Source organism: Tauraco erythrolophus, chromosome 2 (genome assembly GCF_009769465.1).
Source record: "Tauraco erythrolophus isolate bTauEry1 chromosome 2, bTauEry1.pri, whole genome shotgun sequence".
Taxonomy (NCBI): domain Eukaryota; kingdom Metazoa; phylum Chordata; class Aves; order Musophagiformes; family Musophagidae; genus Tauraco; species Tauraco erythrolophus.
In genome coordinates, this window is record NC_141466.1 from 86,420,713 (window position 1) to 86,436,530 (window position 15,818).

Below are 15,818 nucleotides of genomic sequence, written 5' to 3' on the forward strand. Positions count from 1 at the left end.
GCTAGGGAATCTTTAATGTCCCCAAGGTAAAAATTCCAGCATTCTCAGCTACACAAGTTCTGCTTTCTGGTTTAAGATAAAAATAAGATAAATGAAATAAATCTTTCTACATTTGTGTACTGCATGCAATCAACACACTCAACTGTCAGAGCTTTAATTTCAGGCTTTACTGAAAGCAATTCTTTTTTCACTTCACTTCCCCCATGATAAAATAATAAAAAAACCCCTATAGCTCCATTTTCTCATCTTCTTCCTACAGTCAACAATTGAAGTTTCTGTTTTCATATTTGCATGGTCGTTCTGTGATAATGCTGATTTCTCAGTAAACTGAAACTCTTCAGGTTGCCTATTATGCTTCAGTTTTGGTACTGCCTTGCTTACCTATTAATCACACTCTTTCCCTTGCTAGAGAGGTCTCATGAGACTTGGTGCTGCCACATTATTTCATATACCACATGCTGGGTAATAACATGCAAGAATGCATGTTTCTAAAACGAATTCCAGCCAAAACCACAGTATTTCCACTGATTTCCGTAAACACTAAATATCTGTAAAATTAAAATGTTTTAAGATCACAAACATATGTCTTTTACAAAAGACATTACTATAACAGCTAAGAATCCTGATAGCTGAAACTACAACCTCAAACTAAAATTATAAATGAAAAAGAAACCTCTCACATCACCACTGCTATAGAATGTAAATACCTACTACGCACTGAGTACAAAAACCTTCCTAACAAGAGCCAAAGTTAGTTTCTCATACAGAGATATTGACTAACCTTATTTTGAAAGCAGAGGTGGGCAAGTCATGATGTGCTTGTTTTCAAAGTGTAATTACAGATAACCAATTCAATCTTCCTTGAAACAGCTATCATAAAAGATCCTATATTGCTGGCATTAAAAAGCATTTTTATAACAGAAAACCAGAGGCAGAAAATAGAGGTGTATGAAAACAGCATGAACTACCTTGGATATCAACAATCAGCTTCATTTTGACTGACCGAATAATAATTTTGTGGGTTTTTTTCCCAGCTATGTGTATAAATAACTTACTATATCTAAGAAGCAGCAAGAATGGAAAATAAGGTGTCCAAGATAGAACTAATACACAAACTACTAAAATTTCACTGCTGGAAGAGCAGCATATAGCTTGAGTATACACCATTAATTGCCTTGTGTCAATCTCCAGAATAAAAACACACTGAAAGGTTTGATCCCATTGCATGTTTACCTTTACCAGAAACGGCTCTAAAAACACAGGTCTAACAATAGTAAAATAAAAAAAAAAAAACCACAATCAAGATTCCTGATTATATACATAGGTCCTTCATAGACTACAACACGTAGTCTAATATGAATTAATCTCAAATGAAACAAAATGGGTCTTCGTTCTCTATCAGTAAGGGCAAAGCATCTTTTAATATTAAATTTATAGTACAGTTCCACTCTGATAGAAGAGTATTTTTAGAACGGCAAAAGGTACACCAAGCATGCATTCCCATCTGAAGCAGGAATTTAGCACTTAGCACTTGTTTGTGATACTGCTTTAAAATGAACCAGTGCTTAGTGACTAAAAAGCAGCCTCATAGCTGAGGCCATTATAACCAGAAAAGTGTTTTGTATATAAGGCTTACTTCTGAAAGTTAGCAAGTGATCGCTAGTTCCTGAAGGACATGATGAATGACAGAGCCCTTTTTATTACTATTTCTTTTAAGTCATCTGTCTGCATTCTCTGGACATGTGCCTACAAAAGTCCTTGATATTTTCAAGAAATCCACCCACAGCTTCCTAACTATAGACTTCAGAGTTCACAATTGCTCTACTATTTTTTTAAATTGCTGTCAGCTGTGATGCAATATTAAAACAGCTAACTAAAAGTGCCTTTTTTTTTTTGTTTCCACATTGGGTGTCCTCTGCAGTTTGGCATAAAATAATTGAGAAGTTAAGAGATTTATCGGTTTTAAAAAACAATTCACTCAATATTATTAAGTATATAGATATGGATATGTAGCCTAAATATATGTATTCAGCTGTGTAGATTTGGGCTGTGGTATATAAGCATGTATATTTGTCACAATCTGCTTTGTTTCTTTTCTTTTTTCTTTTTTTTTTTTTAATTTTCATAATTTTAATTTCATTTTTTCAAAAAATCACTACAAACCCTATAGTTCATCACTCCATATTAGAATTATTGCAAGGTAAGTATATAATAAAAATCTCACTTATGAAGACCTCACAAGTAAAGAGACACCTTCATAAAATAGTTTTAACTTAGCACCCCAGATTACTCTTTTTCTGCCATTAAAAACAAAGTGTTATTTGCAAAGGTTTTACTAACATGTTAAAAAAAAAAACATCAGCGAAATCAGTTTTGAAACGGAGATGACAACTATTGCATGTTTCCTTTTAAGATGTTACCAAAAAGATCATCTAAACAGAAGCTGTCTTGTTTAGCTATTAATTTGAATAATTCATGAATATTTCAGTAATTTGAAAGTACATAAAAAATAAACAAATAAAAATACTAAAATAAAACAGGCCAGTTTGGCTTAATTAGGTCACCACTGGAAAATAAAAGGATAACAAGAAATATCTTCAAACAAATGCTTGTTGTCTATTACTGGTCTCATGAAAATTTTTTTGGAAGTAAAGCGAATGCTGTCTCCAAACATGATAAATTTGAATTGATCACTAAGGCAAGCATAAACATGTACTGCTGACCAAATACACTTTTACTAGAATATCTAGAACACCGATTTGACATTTCATAATTTCACCTTAAAAGTAAAATCTAACTTAATATTTGGTGATTTGTTTGAGTTTATTACAAATATTCCAAACTCGGCAATGACAGCAACGATCACTTACTTCTCAGGTTTCCCATGCCAGGAGTGAGGCTCATTCTGGGAGGCAACGTGCTGTGATATGGTGGAGTAGTGCTGAATAAGATATCATTTGGCAAGGCCTGGTCTAGCATTGAACTTCGAGAGCTAGCATATGAAGAGCCTCTTCGATTGCTACATATACTCTCATCGGACAGGGTACGATAAAGTGTCCTCCGTGGAGAAAGGTTTCCATAAAATGAAAACTAAACATCAAAATATGAAGATACAAGAACATGTATTACTGGTTAAAATAATTCACACAATCATATCCCATCATCAGTTCTTGGGAGTATTTTTCTGGGCAGGCACTCTGGAATTCTTGAGCTAATACAGAAGATCAGAGATTTGTTCCACCACATCATGTCTACTGGGGCCTCAAAAGAGTTACTGAATTGGATTTTCATACCTCCTCTTGATATTTTGGGACATATCACCATGAATTATATACTGTGTAGTTTTATTAATTCTGAAATGTTAAATAAAACCTCCATAGCCTTATGACAGGAAGGTTTTCCATAAATGTATATATAAGGTTACCAACTCTGGCAACATTTATTCAAGACTACACACAAAATTGTTTGATTTTAATTTGAAATGACTAAGCTTTACTGTTAAACATTCTGAACTGATATATGGTGCAATATAATTCATTGGATGATAGAAGTGACTTGAGACACTGCATCTCTTCAGATATCACAAAACAGGCTTCGAAAAGAAGATAACAAGAGTTCAGTGAAAACTTTTTATGCATTTCAAAAAAGTTACTTAAACCACAACCCAAATATCTACAGTAAAACAAGATGATACTGTATTGTAAAACTGGGCCATTCCACTCCGTAAGTCCTTCTTCAGCAGTGCAAATCCAGTTATTCTTCACATCTCCAAATGCAAGTTATTGCCTTAATTATTTTCACTGATTTGTCCTGCATATAACAACTTAATATCCTGTCCTGTTTTCTTTGTAAATAACTATGAGTTGGACACTCCCTATGCAGAATGTATGCTTAAGAGCAGTAGCTTATTTAAAAAGTGAATATAGCATAGAATTAAAGATATCTGCATTGCTATATTTCTGAAAAAACTTGTTCACTGATGAATACTTCTAAAAGGAACACATAGAAACACTCAACCATGCCACAAGACACAGTCTTTACAAAATACTTAAATACACTCCATAGCATTCGTTCAGGAAATCATCTGTCTTGATGACAACACAGAACATGCTCAATTGTTAGAACGCTTAACTACGTCCTAGAGAAAAGTGAGGGAGATACTCAGATTCTTATCTAGGAAAGTATCAAAATACTACATCAATTCTAGAGATTTTCCTGAAACAGATATGGGGAAACAGATATGGGCTGTGGGAATAAACACCATCCAAAACTTTACATTAACACATACATAAAATGACCACAACAATAGACATAAGCAGCATCCCTAAATGAATGGATAGAGGACATACACAGCATCCTTAAATGAAGGGATATACGCTGTCTTTCTATACGCAGTGGTTAAAGAATACCAAAGACCCTGAGCCTAGTTAGGGACCACTTGGGCAAAGGGTTAAAAGCCTTCGCCCTCTGAATTCAAGGGTCTCTGATCCTCTTTCCTGCACCCAAGATTCCCAGCAAGCATCCTGCTGCAATTCTTGGCTGTTACTCCAGTCTCCTCAATCTTATACTGCATCTTCTGCCTATAAAGGTTGTTTACTAGCTATCCAAACATGTTGAATGTTAATTGTTGGAGCTTTACAGAGTTTCTTTTCAGGTTGCGACAAGAATTAAACATTACCTAGAGGGCTCATTATTCCTTGATCTATGAAGAAGGTAAAACCAAACCAAATCAAAAATGTGATTTGATTCTGTAGAATCTTACATATTCAGAAAATTCCTTTCCAGCTTTGTTGTCAAAGACAACTGACTCACCTATACCAAGATTACTACCCTCTATGAAGGCATAATCAAAGACTGGATACTGCTGAGTCCTGTGGCTGGGGATCCCCTGTGAGTCAGGGCCTATGGTCTCTTTCACTTAGTGAGCTTTTGTTTGGGTGTCTTGGGAGGGGAAGGGGACAACAGTAATTTATCTCACGATGGCCACGTCTCCTCACTCCTTGTTTCTCATTTACATAGTCAGAAACATTGGCAGCTCTTGAAATCATCACAGAAAACTAATTATTGTATCAATGATAAATCATAAAAACCTCTAGGACATTATTCATGAGAATTCAAACACATGTAACACACATTTAACATACTGCATGTTAAAAAATATATATCATTTCAATTTTAAATTCAACTCTGCACTTAGAGAATTCCCATATGTTACTTTTGTTCAGAAATGAATGATTCTGCTATTTAGCACATTATATAAACGCAGTGGGTTAAGAGAGCATTGAGTTAATATTGAAGTGTGACAATTATCTCAAGTAATTTCATTGCTTTGTGCTCTATTCCACATAAAGCACAGAATTCAGAATTGTGTATACTTCGGGGAGCAGTAAATTTTAAGTTCTGTATCCACTTTTTGTGAACTTTTAAATATTATTGTCTTCATACTATAAAGATGAGATGCATGCTCTGGCAACACTGGCAGTTATGCCTTTTGATCAGTTGCCAATGAAATTGTGACACAAACTTCAAGCAGAGTAGTTGATACTGAGTATCACAGGGGAGGGGAAAGTGGGCTACTTTTATTCATGGGCCTTAATATCATATGGGCTGTATAAATTTAGGCATCCAACCTTGAAAATGTTACTTTTAATCTTTGAAATTATAATTAAATTGCTCAACCCGCACCTTTCTCTGCTCAAACTAAGCAAAGCCATACTTAAATACTGTATTTCATACATAATCATCAAACTAGATATGATTTTCATACTGTGGGAAATGATGTTTTGGGACTTACGGTCAGTATTTATAGCAGTCCCACGGAATATACTTAGCTTATATGAAATGATATTGCCTTCTCTATAGCAATTTTGGGAATATCAGAAATTCATTTCTAAGGTAACTGTGCCTGAGACGCAGAGAGCCAAAGAAAGTAGCTAACCTTTCTTCTCCCCTCCTCCATAGAGAGGCTGTCTGGCAGCATCAACTTCAGAAAATCTTCTTTGGACAAGACTTGCTGACTTTCAACAATGGCATTCCTCACGCAAGTTTGGAGTGGACTCGATGCAGACACAGCATCAATATCATCATACACTCTGTTGAGACAATGAGTGTTTTTAGCAAGACGAGCAATAGTGGTCTTAAATTTGAAAGACTGCATTCATTTTCTGTCACAAAGTAAAAGTTTTGAGAATGATCTCCTGAGACAGCACAGTCTTATTTAGAACATTTTTCAATTATTTTATATTTATGAAACTGTTTGTGAGTCCAAAATGAAATTCTTAAATCACTAAAAAATAAATTTTAGAAATTCTAAGGAACAATTTAAAATAGCATAATGCTCGTTTCTCCTAGCTTGCCTCTCTCTTTTTCTACGCCACACTTCTCTATTGTTAATGTTGTATTTATATCAACGTTTCCAATAGTTCATCACAAAATATTTTAACTTTTACATCCTTAGCAAATAAGAAAACTGATATTTTAGAGTGTGATATTGTTTCCAGATTCACAATCTGGCAAAATTACTATGGTCATCAATGGCAATGTTTGAAGTTTGTTTGTAATCAGTCATGCCATGTGCCAAGTGTATTTTATTATCAGAAATTTCATAAAGCTCTTTAGATAAATAAAACAGCTGTCTTCCTTAATTATCAGCATATAAAAATGTATTTACGGTCAACAAAAGACTGTCAAACTGAATTATTAACTTTCAGCTTCCTTCCAGTGAGAAAGGAAAGAGAGAATTATAACAGGTTTACTCTGGAAATGCAATCGAAGGAACTAAAGATTCTTAATCACATAGAACATACATTTGAAGCTATTACTTACTGCCAAGTGCAGCATAATCAGTGACCGTCTTCAGCAGAGAGGAAACAAGCTTTGCTATGGTAAAGTGTAATTCTCAGTGAATTATAACCTATAGTCGTGCAACATTCAGCAATTGACCTGATTTTCATCATCACTGCTAATTAGAAATGTTATTTTACTTCAACATAATTATCCTCAGAGAGATATTTTGTCTCTGTGATGTATAGAAAGACAAACTCAGAATGCATGACATAGCCATACGTTTTTGCCTACACACACTTTCAGAAATTTCTGTCAGTTTGCTCTATTTCACATATGGGGAAAAGATGGGGCTGGATAGAACAGAGAAGAAAACAGTACCCTGTGCAATCATCATCTTTTTTCTTTTTTTGAATGTATCTTTGATACATAAATGTACAGAAAAAAACCCAAACATCTAAAAGTGAAATGGGATTTGTAAATTTTAATTTTTCTATCCTATTTTAAGATTTGTTTTCATTACCCTTCTTCCCCCAACAAAGTTAAACAAAGTTCTTACTCATGGCATTCAGAAACTTCAGATTCTTCAGGTGGAGGACTTCCTTCCGATTTTTTCCACCCGATGACATATTTACTCACTGCTCCTTGTCTGTGGTATGGTTTTGAAACTGATCCAGAAATCTGTGGACTACTGTTCTGCGACACTATATAGACTTTGGAGGTATCTAGGGAGCCACTCTTTTTAGAGCCATGTGTTGATGGGCTTCCTGAATGATGGGACCCACTGAAAAAGTAAAGAAAACACACAGAAGCAAAAATGAAATCTGGTACACAATAACTGAAAATCAGAAATGCTTTTCCTGGTATGCAGCTATAATTCTTAATGTTAACTTTTTCTCAAGGTTAAAATCAAGGTAGCAATATTGGTACAGTAATTTTCTACAGCAGCATATATATTAAAGCTCTTTGAGAACATAACTGTGATGAGTTTCTGAAACAAGTAATGCGTTTAACTCCACTTGCTGAATGCCAATGCAAACTGATATGAAATAAAATTCAAAGACTAAGTTCAAGACATTATATATATAATTTGTGTGTGCAATTTAAGTAAATAGGTACACACACATTATTAATGGTATAATTCCATTTACATTAAAAACCACATAGGGAATTACCCCAAATATCTCTCTAATTATAAAACTTATGTGTTTTTCCACTTCATGTTAATTTTGCCAGTTCACACCAGTCTAAGTTGTGTCTCTCATTCAGTACCATTGAGAATTTAATATTAACAGAAGTAAATTTCAGTTCAACAAAAACAGTCCGCTGGATAATTTTAATAGTCTGTTTTATTAGAAATAATAGCACTAGTAGGCACTAATGAAACCTTTTACTGAAGACTCTCAAAGTGATTTAAAATGAACTAAAACAAACGCTTCCTTGAAGAATAAATTTCTTCTTTTCATCTTGGAGGTGAAGTAAGCGAAGCACTCAGAAATCAAGTGCCTTGCCTAAAATCAGAGGCTGGAACCTTGAAGCAGCAGCTCCTAACTTTTGTTGTTGGTTTACAAAGACCAAACTTAGTGCTATCTTTTAATCTAATCCCAAGAATATTGGATTAATTCATAGAGGAGCAGAAGGTGTTGCTGAAAGCTAAACAGCCATGGCTACTTTGCTGACCATGCAGAGTCAAATACAAGCAATGCATGTGCATACATGTAATTAAATCAAATTAAAATGCCTGCTGTGGAAGAAAGTTGAATCATTAAGGCAATGGATTAATAATTTTGATCACAGTTAGTACGTGCATTTCATCTTACAATCAATTTATTTTCTCTCCTCTCCTCCCTCTTTCTCCCCAAAAAGTAGAAACAAGATTATGAGGTTTTGGGGGAAGAACATAATGGGGGTGATGTTAAAAGCTTTTTTGTTTGCTAAACTTTCAAGCATGCAAAGAAATGATGTAAAGATGTGGTGAAGGAAATAATTCAGCTATAAAAACCTGAAATCTAAAGATGAAGCAAACATTGAAGCACAATGTAAAATACATATCAGATCAACAGCAAGGACATTATTCAGAGGATTTTAGGCTTCTGTACGTTTTAAATAAAGGAATATTTTTTGAAGTAAAGAAATAAAATGCCTATAAAAGTCTAGCTTTAGATAACGAGCTCAATGCAATGGTTGGAACAAGCCGTACGTATTTTTAGGATACAAAAGATGGTCTATGTAAGAAACAAAGCAAAACTAAAGGCAACAAAGTTAAGCTGTTTCATCTACAGTAACATGAAGATATTTGACAATTCATGCACATAATTAATATAAAATAAGGGAGATAAAACCATTAATAACAGCGCTGTGAGACAATGCTGCGCATATTTAAAGACAGCCCTGTAGTTTGAGATACTGTTTCACACAGCAGGTTTAATTCTTTAAATCTTACTTGGCCGCTATAGTATTAAGCTTTTTCAGGGAATTCTTTATCTGATGACATTAGAGAATCAGGCCAGTATCTTTCAACCAACCAACGTCTCTCCTGTGGATTGAACTTTACCTATGCAGTAAACCGAATACAATTTTAATAAAGAAATGTTGCATTTATAGAGCAAAGACTTTCCCCACCAGTCTCCGGGCTTACTTGTTAAAATTTTACACTGTTTAGCTACTGCAGAACAAGTTTACTATTTCACATTCATAAAGTAATTGTGAATGAATGCCTCAATAATGTTAGAATTTCGTCGTTATAGATTATGAAGAAATACAAACTCAGTGCCTGACCAGTTGGAAATATATATAGCATTCAGCAGTAGATATCATATGCTTATATCTTAACTTTCTTACATCTGTTTGAATGCATCAATGTTGCAGCATCAGAGCTATACAACGAGGTAGGGTTTTTTTTTAAAATAATGTATGCCTGTGGGTGCTGTATAGGTGACACCAGCTTTTAAACTCAACTGCAAAATTATTTATCACTTCACCATGATTTGAAGGACAAGTAAGCAAAGTTTAAATAAAACAGTTGGGTCACGTAAGTCTAACATTTTCTTACAGCAAAAGGATTTGGCACACAAAATAGAAGGTGATCATCTGAAAACATTGCTATTGTCAAAGTGGAATTGGGCAATCCTAATGTGAGTCATCACCTCAACAATAATTAGTACTTTGGAAATTCCTGGGTAAATCACTTAACGTCTATATGCTTTTTTTTAATTATTATTTTTAATTAAACCATAAAATGTTTATTCCGTAGAAGTGAGCAGCAGATTACTTAATGGCTGCCTGGCACTTTAAATATGACAGCTGCTGAGAACACATATTCAAGCCATTAGAAATCTATTTCAGTTCATTATGATGAAGTCTTAGAAACATAGAGTTTATTTCTAGTGCTGTAGAAGTCTCAATATATAAAATTAAATCTTGACACACACAAAGCAGAGTAAATGTGGAGCTTCTACATTATCACAGGTGCAGTAAAAGTTTAATGTGAAAGCATTTATCTAGTTTTCACAATAGTCTATACCATAGCCCATACAATCTTCTATTACTTGTGAAAAAAAATCTAGAAGCCAGAGTAAGAATACAAGACTAATTCACTCATGTCGAGCATATAAAGAAATGAGGATACAGGAAATGAGGATATAGGATATTATTTGGTCATTTTCCTACACTGATTGACATTGAAAACACAAAAATCAGAGGGAAAGAAGAAAAACAATATCCTTCCATCCTTTACAGAGCAAAAACCTTAACACATAGACCAAAGCTTCAACTTCAAAGTCACCATAAAATGGAAATTGGGAGATAAAGGCAACCATCTGTAAAAGCGTACTTTCAAAGTTTGCTTTACAACAGATGTACCATGCACACATTCCATTGGTAACAGTTCAGCAAACAAAACTGTAAAGCATACATCACAATAATGTAAATTAGGGGGGGATGGTACGCAATGCAGTTTCACTACTCATAAAAACTGTCCATTGCAATTTCTCCGATTTCCCCCACTGTTAACTCCCAGATAATTTGTTGCATTGTACTAAAAAAAAAAACCAAACAAGTATGTGAAATAAGTTCTAGGTGCAGAACTCACTTTTACTCAGTGATGTTTCCCAACTTTAAAAACCTGAGCAATGTGCACAAGGTCAGATATAAAATGTCCAACAAATCCGGGAGTAGGGCTAGCTATGCTTTTTAGGGAGTCTCATCAAAAGTTGCCTGAAAATTGCTACACTTCCTCATATAGATATTTAAATACAACAAAAAAATCAAAATCAGTTAAGCACACTTTCAAAGAAAGGCAAACGGAATAGCAACAAAAAAGATTTCTCTGTATGTTAATCTATAATACACAATCCCTAATTTGTAAGAAATACACACCTGGAATGAGAGGAGATTTCACTTAGGTCTCCCATACTGCCTTCAGCTGCATGGCTGGTAGAAATAGCAGAGGCATAGCTGTGAACAGCATAGATTTTAGCTGGATCATCATCTGGCCCAGGAGTTTCAGAAGACTCGGTCCACTGCTCAGTGCGACAGTGCACTCCAGATCTGCTTCCAGCAAGGTGCAAAGGGGTCAGAAGAGGAGCAGGCATGCAGGGAGCTGTATCAATTCCACTGTCAGTAGAAGCCCCCTTTATATATGTTAACCCAAGCAGCTCAGGATCCATTAGATCTCCAGAACCAAAGTGTTTTTCATCACTGTTGCTGGATGTATTACTGGATAGGGTGTTGCTGCTTGAGTGGCTCGAACAGCTTTTGTCTCCAATCTTAAAAACAAGAAAACAAACAAAGGCCCCCGTATGTTAAACAGTAAAATATTTATTTTCATATAAATTACTAAATTTGTTCAATTCAAAGACCATTTTATTATTTTTTATAGTATGCTATAATATAACTGCCAAATATGAGAAGAGCTAATCATACCACCAGTTTCTATGAAATGCACAACTCACTAGACACATTAAAGGTTGATGTTACTGCAAACGAAAAGGCTCTAATTCCACCTTCTATGGTAAATCTTAAGATCACATTTGAATTTTCTTATTATAGGACCTGATTAACATCCATCAAATTGCATTTCTGAACAGTTAAAATAAGCATTTGTTAAAGATAGATGTATTGGTAATTATTTGTTTAAACAAGTTCTACTGCAAATCTGAAAGACACCAAAGACAATTATCCTTGGCTTTTTCTCAGTGTGGGTGAAATATGCAGCTTATTGGATCAAATCCAATGGGATGTGTGGCTAGTTAAACTGAAGCTAATTGCGATGTATGTGTACCAGATGAAAGTAACTTAAGTCACAGGGCCCTAAGCTAAGCATGGCTATTGAAGTGGAATAATTAAGCCAGGCATTTGTGTCAATAAAGTTCGGGGGTTTTTTAGTTTTTTTTTAAAAGAGATTTTATAGAGAGTTGGATTAATTTATCTATGTGACAGAGTAGCCAGAAAAAGGGCAGCTGGACTTCTATTAGGTAGAATACAAGTGGCAAAGGTGACTAACTGTTTTACGAGATCCCCCTCCTAGCAGATGCTTGTAAACATAGCTGTTGCTCACACATTAAAGCAGTCAGACAAGGCAGCCTTTCCAGATATGATACTTCTATTCTATATGGAAATTAACTGGCTGCAAAATTTGAGAAAATTATTTTAGAAAAAAAGGAGGGGTTGCATATGCATTCATTCTAAACTTTACAAGATGGCTGTCACCTTAAAAACAATGAAACAATTGATAAAAATACAATAAGCAGTTTTTCCAAGGAGAGGGGCTTGGAGAAGGGTGTTTGGAGAAAAGGCATGTCACGTCTTACTGTAAACATAAAATGGAACCAAAGTGGAAAGAAACAAGGGCAGGGGGGAAAGCTTGAAGGCATAAAATTAGCCTGAGAAGACATATTGTTTGCCTGAACTTTCCCAAACATTTCCTGTATGTTGCTGAACATACATGCTTAGGCACCTTCCCGACCCTGCAAGCAGCAGAGAATCTGGACAACAGCTATTGATATGGACATCTTGAACTGCTCAAAGTTCATTATGGCCATAGTTTACGGTCATTTTATGCATTTCCTTGTGCCAAGAGAAATCATTGTATGAAAGCTCAGCATGGCCTTAATTGTTACATATTGTTAAAGATTGTGCCATGGAGGAAAATTTTTTAAAAAAGAAATAAAAAGTCAGTGTGAATTTCACTGGCTGGCAGAGAGTCATATGGCAAACTGAGCTAACAAAAAGGGGATGCACAAGAGAGCATTAAAAGGTCTTTTACAAGGAGATTACCATTTTTTTTCTGTTTTACAGCATCTAACAACAAAATAGCCTTACTTTACTAGTATTATCTTTATAATAATGCTGGTTCTTACTTTGTACTATATAGTTCATTTACACCTACACTATACATATGCATCTGCAGGCAAACACAAACATAAGTTCATTATGAAATTTTCTGTTCAGATCCTCACCATTTTAAAAGCATGAGAGGTGTCATTAGCATAAAACTGATTGAAGTTAAGCAAACTCATCTAACTTTGGTATCTGTGCTCTGTTTCATACTGATTGTTACATATATGGATTCTAGCTTCCTGTCAACTTTGGCTTAAGGTAAAAGAAAGTATTTTTGTCTTCATGTGCTTAATTCTACAGTAGGATTCTGTTTATGATAGTACTTTTTTCGAGAAGTATCAAGCCAGATTCTCATAAGGTATCGATGTTCATAAAATGAGAAACTAGCCTCATATTCTTACCATATAAGTCTACAAATAGCGTACAGATTCCTACTATGTAAGCAGGTTTTCCCATGTAACAAACAAAAAAAACAAATACGGAAAAAAGATTGTGCATATCATTACTGTACTTTCCATCTCTAAGTCTTTGAGGATTTTGCCATTACTGAAGACAAGCTGCTAAACTAGGTAGACTAGAAATCTATTCAGCATTCCCAACATACAAACTATATTTTTATAGTGTCTATTGACAATTATACTACGTGGGTATTTCATACAACATGACTAGTGATATGGTGAATGTTTTTTTTAAAGGATATGAAATACATCACAGATTAAGCAAGTCACTATAAATGAAACTGTAAATACACAGCTGAGCGTAGACTATACTAGTTTTAGCGCTTCAATGCGCCAGACTCAAGTCCTCTTGGAATTCTTAGTTTATAAACACAGATTAAGCATGCTCAATTCGCCCCACATCTAGGTGAGCATACCCTTTGCCTCCCAAAACACAGTGGTCTTCATACATTATTAAAATGCATTTTTAAGATGTATTTCTTTAAGTCCAAGCTGGTGGTTTTGTTTGGTTGGTTTTGTTTTTTTTTTTTATTGTGCTGTTTTTTTTTTTTTTTGGTGGGTTGGTCGTTGGATTTTTGGGGTTTTTTTAGAGTTCCGAATGATATCCAAGAAAAAGACTTACATGTGAAAGTTTGTTTGGCGACTCCTTGCCACTGCCTTCTTTTTGTAAAGCCCGGTCTTTGTAGGAGCTCAGGACTTTGGTCGATGGTGCATGCCACTTGGTTTCTGCCATAAATAATTGTGTTTTAATTTCTGAATGCTAAAAAGATGAGTATACTGTACAAAGAAAAAAGGCACATGGCTTAGCATCAGGTTTCAAACCTGTGAACTCTTTGGAATCAGAGAAGCGTATCTTTGCAGAATTTCCTAAGATCTAGTTTTTCAATGATAATTAAACGAAGTTCAACCTGTTTTTCTTCATTTATGAGGCTTATCAAAACATCCCACACCATATTCTGTTAGACTGGCTGTAACATCCCCAGCTTTCACAGTCATATTATGTGTTCTTTGAGTATCAAATCTCCACATCAGAAGGTGGCTGCGCTTCAACAGGCACTGCATTGCAAAGAACATTTATTTTTAAGATATAGTGGTTTTTATTACCAGAATGTCTAGTTCCTTCCAAAGTTTCCTCTCGTTCTCTGCCTCCTTCACACTCCAGTGAGCCTGAAACTTGGTGGTGTTCATGGAGCAAAGGAGACTGGCACCTTTTAACAAAAGCAGAGAATTCAGCTGTTTGGTTTTTTCCCTAGGAAACTAGCTACATGATGAACAAGAACACTTTTTATTCTTCAAAACAAATATTTTTTAAGTGATTTGTTTAAACAATCATCATTCCCCCCTCAAAACAAACACAACAACATTTATAAACATTGTATAGAAGTATTTACATGTAATTTTTTTTTCAACAGCACACTGTTATGTCTTAAGAGTGAACAGGCCAAGAAGACACTAACTGCAAGAAGAAATGCATTCTTGGGGCTATAGAGCCAAAGGTTTTTGCAATGGAGAATAATGATAATGCATGCTTAACTGCTTTATGAACTAAGTCCCACAGAAAGTGGGACTATAGTTTTGCAGATTTTCACACTCAGAACACATAAACTAGTACTGGATCTATTGCTTTGTACTGTATTGCAGAAGTTACACTATTTGACAAAGCAACACACCAAAACCAAGGTCGCTATTACAAATAACTGTTCTGGAAAAATGACGCAAGATGCATTTTCATGTGTCCATGGAATTATAGGCACCTATTTATCTGCCAGATATTTCAATGAGTGTTCTGAAATCCCTTGAGGAGTCTCCAAGATATTGCACATGTATCTGCTACATGGGATATCTTATCCACAAACAGTCATGCCAAAGCAATATTAAGCTTACAGACAAGGAGTCAAGTTGATGTTTTCAATATTCACTTTTTTTTTTTTTTTTTGAAAAGTAGCTTCCGAAAGCCAAGTGGCAAGTCTGGAATGCTTTTATGTTATGCTATGTAGATACTGCCATGGCTCAACATTTTATAATAGAAGTATTTTTGGCAGCTATAGTTATACAACAAAGCAATAAATTAAAAGTAATTTAGAACGGATTTCTCACATAATACTCTTATAACATGGACAGTATATTGGTGTGGTCTTTTATACACAGACAGCTAACTTCTGAAACTTCAGCACCAAGAGACTAACAGGGATATGAAAGAACCATCTATATACTGCAACTGCCCTTTAGGGAGAAGAG

At 34.9% G+C, this 15,818-nt stretch overlaps 1 protein-coding gene across 4 annotated transcripts in view; it reads right to left on the reverse strand.

Moving 5' to 3' along the window:
- Positions 1 to 15,818, reverse strand: part of SIPA1L2 (signal induced proliferation associated 1 like 2) — an 86,077-nt gene that overhangs the window by 15,710 nt on the left and 54,549 nt on the right. For all 4 annotated transcript variants that reach the window (XM_086627433.1, XM_009980611.2, XM_086627425.1 and 1 more), the window contains 6 exons: positions 14,685 to 14,788; positions 14,203 to 14,306; positions 11,161 to 11,549; positions 7,343 to 7,567; positions 5,939 to 6,092; positions 2,871 to 3,090 (listed from right to left, as the gene is read on the reverse strand). In XM_086627433.1, coding sequence (XP_086483559.1) covers positions 2,871 to 3,090; positions 5,939 to 6,092; positions 7,343 to 7,567; positions 11,161 to 11,549; positions 14,203 to 14,306; positions 14,685 to 14,788 — 1,196 coding nt within the window. The remainder of the gene's footprint in view (positions 1 to 2,870; positions 3,091 to 5,938; positions 6,093 to 7,342; positions 7,568 to 11,160; positions 11,550 to 14,202; positions 14,307 to 14,684; positions 14,789 to 15,818) is intronic.